This window comes from Tamandua tetradactyla, chromosome 4 (assembly GCF_023851605.1).
Source record: "Tamandua tetradactyla isolate mTamTet1 chromosome 4, mTamTet1.pri, whole genome shotgun sequence".
In the NCBI taxonomy this organism is placed as follows: domain Eukaryota; kingdom Metazoa; phylum Chordata; class Mammalia; order Pilosa; family Myrmecophagidae; genus Tamandua; species Tamandua tetradactyla.
Window position 1 is genome coordinate 60191864 of NC_135330.1, and position 5340 is coordinate 60197203.

The window sequence follows — 5340 nt, forward strand, 5'->3', positions numbered from 1 at the left end:
TTTGCTCCAGTGGGGTCTCAACTTTGGCACAGTGGGGGCTTGGGTCTATAGATGTCAGCCCAAACCAATTCCACCCCCATGATTAATGTAATTTCAAGACTGTTGCCAACTCTAGGTAGAGCAATAAGTCAGGGAAAGATCCTAGGGTGTTATACCCGTGTGCAGACAAGAACCCAGGCAGGTAGGTCATGATGACCCTCACTTTGGCCCTTGGAGGCCAGAAAGATATTGTATTGTGTCTGACCCCCATTAGATTGTGTCATCTATCTTAAGTAGCTTAGGAAACCCAGAATTAGGTTGATCATATATCAACTTGCCCACGGCAGTCTCGGTTTATATCTTTTGTTCCAGTTTAATTATTAATAACCTCTCATTTCATTCTCAAAAGTGTCCTGGTCTGGCCAATAAATTATATGGTTATGTGACTCAGAATGAGCAGCTCTTGATCAATTTCTAGCTTTATTTCTTATCAATCATGTCGATTTCATTCCCAACCCCTATCCCTCCAGAATTCCCATCCGGCCCTCTAACTCTCCTCTTCCTCAGACTCTGTCCAGACTTTGATCTGCCTGATCAGGAGGAAAGAATCTTGAGTGGCTAGCACCAGCAGTCGTATACAACTCAACTCCTCCTCAGAATCGTCTTCATAAAATACCCTCTGGTCCAAATTCCCTTCCACCAGTGGCCCCAGCAGGGTATAGCGGGCGCAGCCTTTGGGATGCTCCATGGGATCATAGCCCAGTTCTACTTGCCCCTGATGCAGCAGGTACTTCCCTTCTTTATGAGAGCCTGTCAGCACCACTATCCGGGTGACTTTTTGTGGCCTTTCCAAAATCACTGTCAGGTGGTTGCCTCTCACAGGATCCAAGGTAGCATAGCACTCCTCATTCAGAATATAGGCATATTGTGGAAAAAAATTTGATATTGTCATCATGTCAGTGATGACACTGGCAAGAGGGTTGTCTGGTTCATCAAAGACCTTTTCCTTATCCATGGGAAAGCATGTGTCCTCCAACACAGAATAATTGCCCATCACTCCCATGATTGAGGGAGTGAAACGAATTGGAACATTTTGGGCCAAAAGAAAGCGGAATTTAGACAGAAGCAAGTCAGTAGGAATGTCCTTAGGGGAGAGGAAGAAGAATGAGGTCAGGCGAGAGAGGTCACTCGTGTGGAAAACTTTCCCAGAGAAGCTCAGGCTGGAGAACTCCAGGATCACCCAACGTATTTCTTTCCAGGCGGATAATACCCAATAGATGGCAGAAACAAACTTGGGAACAAAGTGAACATTATTTCCTACCATCAGAAAGTAATCAGAGAGGTTGCTAGCAAAGTTCATGAGGAGGGCATAATCTACTTTCTGCCTGAAATAAAGTTTTTCACAGGATGAAGAGTGATTGGTGTTATTCAGATCTCTTGGGAGAAGAAAGCTATCAAGAAGACCATGGATCACGAGCAGCTTCTGGGTCTCAATATATTGTTTGAAGAGACTTGAAATATTGGCCACTGTTTGGCTGAGCCATCCAGGGTCAGGATCTGACAGATGGACCAGTACTGTGATATACTTCAGCTCAGGTTCTGAGGATGCACGGAAAAGGGATTGCAGGGTGTCCAAGAGGTCACTTGCATGAGGATGGGGCGCCAAAGAAATCCCCACTGTCAGCAGTTCTGAGGGGAGATATGGAGACCTTTAGTATTTCAGGATGGTGAAGAGTTCCTAGGTTAGAATGGTCCTCCCAGGACTTCTCTTTAATGCTAATGCCTGTGACAAATTCCTATTTCCTCTCCTGGGGAGGATATGGTACAGGTAACAGGTTAACATCTGATCAGGAGTTGGGAGCTGGTTTTATTTGATCAATACTTTAGAAATCTGTGGGAGGTGTGGGACAGGTGGTTTTATGGAGGGCAAAGCTCTCTCTGATGTGGAAGGCTGCCCCCCATCAAAGGCAAATTTGCCATCTTGGCAAATTATCTTAGCCTGGCCTTGACCTTCAAAATTATCTCAGGTATCATCAACCAGACCTGGATTAGAGGATCTCCAAGGACCTTTGTGAACCCAAGGGTCCTGGCCGTCTAGTACACTGGAATACAACATCCACACAGTCCTCCTTTCCCTCTACCCATTTCTTTTTTCTACTGCCCCCCTCTGGCTCCTCTCCCACCTCTCCTTCTCCCTGGGGGCCTGCCATGAAGAAGCTTCACTAGGGGGTGTCTCCTTAACAGGGCCACTGGGGACCACGCCTCTCTTTCGGTCATTAAAAGTGGAGGAAGATGGGAGGAAATGAAGTCTGGATTTTATCCTGCAATAAATTACATAGGATGGCTTTTCCTCATATATCAATGCTTTGTCCTTTTTTACTTACCTTCCCTTTCCCTCATTAAAAGACTCTGTCTGACTGTCTCCCAGTCTGACCACTCCCTCCCATGTACTCACTCTTTTCCTGGGGAATAGTTCCAGCCAGAAATTTGTAGTTGGTGTGTTGGAATAAAGGAGATTTTTTCTGCATTTTCTTGAAGGTCTCCAGATGTTTCTTGATTTCAGATTTTAGTTGCCCCTGATGTAGCTGCCACACAACTCTCTTCTTTTCCTCCTGGGGAGAGGATAAGTGTTAGCCCTGAGGTTCATGTTCACATCCACTGGAGATGATTCTTTCCCCTCTGGAGACATTGCAGGGCAGATTCACCTTCCAGAACTTGCTGGGCCAAGCCTCAGGATGCCAGTACCAGGAAGGCAGAGTGTCTCTGCCCATTTCCCTGCTGTTCCTACCATGTGTTGAGAACACTCAGGAGCTCCCAGCACAGGTCATGGGCCCTGCCCATGAGAGGACTGGGGCCTGTCCAGTTTTGCGCAGGATGTCTGTAGGGAGGTAAGAATTTCCTGCCCTCACCATAGCCTCACATCTAATCTTTCCTTTTCAGGTTGGAAAAAGTCCTCGAACTCAGATCAGGGCTCAGCTAGGTACTGTGATAGATGCTGAAAATCGTTGCCTGGTCCCTGTCCATGAGGAATTTACTCATGGTGCCTCAGTTCTCAAGTCCTGTCTTTTACTGAATTGTGACCACCCGTACATTTCTGAACCACTACCCCCTAGCCACTTGTGCTTTAATCTAGATGACCTGAACATTTTAGGAAGAAAATATACTCCAAAGCCTCAGCATGACTGTACCAGATTGTACTTCTTCACTTGCAGCTGTTGTAAACTTCAAGGAAGTTATTTCAGAGCCCTGACTCTCAGTCCCTTCATTTATGAAATGGGAAGAACAGCATCTCCCATGTCTGGTTCTGGTGAGGGAAGTGGCTGGCATCCAGGAAGTCCTCATCACATGCTGATCCTGCTGGTCAGCGTAAGCCCCTAAAGGCAGCCTTTCCACACTTTGGATGCCTCTCTTCTTCCTGCACCTATCTAAATCCTATCCCTATTTCAGGGTTAGTTTAATATTTATCTTTTCCCTGACACTCTCCCAATCCTTCAGGTGCCCTCTTCTGAGAATTACAGTGATGCTAGAGTGTTTCACATAACTGGAAAAATTTCCCACCTAATGAAGGGTTGAAAAGCGGTCCAGCTCTCAAGCTCTGTTACTCACCATTGACAGACTGTACTCAACATGCCCCTGGTTATTCTTTTGGAAGAAGAAGCCCAGAAAGAGGAAGGACACAGCAACTATGGTATATCTCCATAGACAACGGTTCATAATGCTTGGCCCAGGAGCAGCTCTGCAAAGTAATGTGAACAGGATATGCATCTTGAGTTCCTCCTACACAGAAAAGCAATGGATAGTCTTCTTTTTGCCTTGAATTCTTCCACTTCCTTTCCCCTACCCCTTATTCTGATTGTGACTACTTATTTCCCTGACATTTTCCCCACCCAAATCAACCCTCCCCCACTACTTGTACCCATCTAGGGAAAGACAAAGGTCAATGAGTTTCATTCTGTGAAGTCTCTACCTTCTTCACCTCCTGCCTGGGTTTCCAGGTGAACTTGGGCGATTTTCCTTCATTTATCTACTCTTGGAGAACAGACCCAACCAGAGAACATTTATTGTCAAGAAAAGGAAATCAAGGACCTAGGTGTTAAATGTGTCTTTCCCAAAGCTTCAAACTACAGCTAAGATTTACTCTGGGGGTTTACTGATATGTCCTTTCTGTTAACCCGCACTTACCTTTGTGTCTGAGCCTTTCCAGGATTATGTTTGGCAGATACAAGAGGTATTGGATCAAGTCGGAGGTACAAAGGGAAACTCTTGTTGTCGAGTCTGCACTATGCCTTGCTGGTAAGGAGTATGTGGACCTGAAAGTGACCAGAAGTTTCTAGCCATGTGGAAATCTTTAGTATATTTGAAGTGCCATATCCATTGGAATCTTATTTTTTTCTAACAGAAGATAAGGCTTGAGTATTTATCAGAGAGCAGGGATTTCTCTGAAACCAAGAAAAAACTCTAATGTTGAAGGACAGTTCCCAAAGTGGCTCCTTTGAGGTAGCTGAACCTGGTCACCCCTCCCAGGAGACCCTACCTGACAACCATTGTTCACCCTGAATGGGGCTGCTGCACACCATTCTAGCCTCACATCAAGCATCTGTTTCTGGGTGAGATGGGAAGAGAGTTTTAAAATCAGCTTTCCAGTCTTTTATGTCAAACACAGAGATGTGTAAATCACCTGTTACCTTGAATCAAGGTGACAGTCTGAAGTTTGAATGATTCTTTCCCCTATTAGAGGACCCCCATGGGTGGTTCCTGGAGGAGGCACTGCCCCCGTTCTACACCTCCTTCTCCAGGCTGTGGTCAGTCTGTCCTGCCTGGTAGCCTTCTTAGTCACTGCAAATCAGTCCTCAAATCTCCTGATTATTCTTGAGCCAGAATTTCCCAGTGTACCTGCGAAGATTCCTTTTCTTCTGTTTATCTGTCCTTCCTCTCCTCCCTTCTTTGAACACTTTTCTTCCAATTGTTCCCCTTATTTTTTCCTTTTTCTTCTAAAAAAATCACCATAACAATGATTTAAATTGAATATATATGATTTGCCACAATTTTCTCCCATTCTGTAGGTTGTTTTTTTCATTTTTCTTAATAATTTCCTTTGATAGATGAAAGTTTTTAATTTTGACTATATCAAATTTATTTGTTGTTTCTTTTATCGTTCATATTTTTGAGGTCATATCTAATAAGCCATTGTTGAATCCCAGGTCGTGAAGATTTGTCCCTATGCTGTTTTCTAAGAATTTTATAATTTTAGCTCTTTTATTTAGGCTGTTGAACCATTTCAAGTTGACTTCTCTTTATGATGTGAAGTGGGGATCTAAGTCTAACTACATTCTTTTGCCTGTGGATATCCAGTTTTCCCAT

The 5340-nt window shown here is 44.4% G+C and overlaps 1 protein-coding gene across 2 annotated transcripts; it reads right to left on the reverse strand.

Moving 5' to 3' along the window:
* Positions 1-419: 419 nt before the first annotated feature.
* Positions 420-4534, reverse strand: LOC143680878 (alpha-1,3-mannosyl-glycoprotein 4-beta-N-acetylglucosaminyltransferase-like protein MGAT4E). 2 transcript variants are annotated; one of them, XM_077157440.1, is made up of 4 exons: positions 4162-4534; positions 3586-3756; positions 2435-2591; positions 420-1668 (listed from the first exon to the last, which is right to left on the reverse strand). In XM_077157440.1, exons 2-4 carry the CDS (start codon positions 3742-3744, stop codon positions 527-529), a joined length of 1458 nt encoding a protein of 485 aa, XP_077013555.1. In that variant the 5' UTR covers positions 3745-3756; positions 4162-4534; the 3' UTR covers positions 420-526. The 2 variants fall into 2 exon arrangements, with proteins under 2 accessions (XP_077013555.1, XP_077013556.1); XM_077157441.1 differs by having other exon boundaries at positions 421-1668; positions 3586-3715; positions 4162-4530.
* Between the last annotated feature and the right edge of the window lie 806 nt (positions 4535-5340).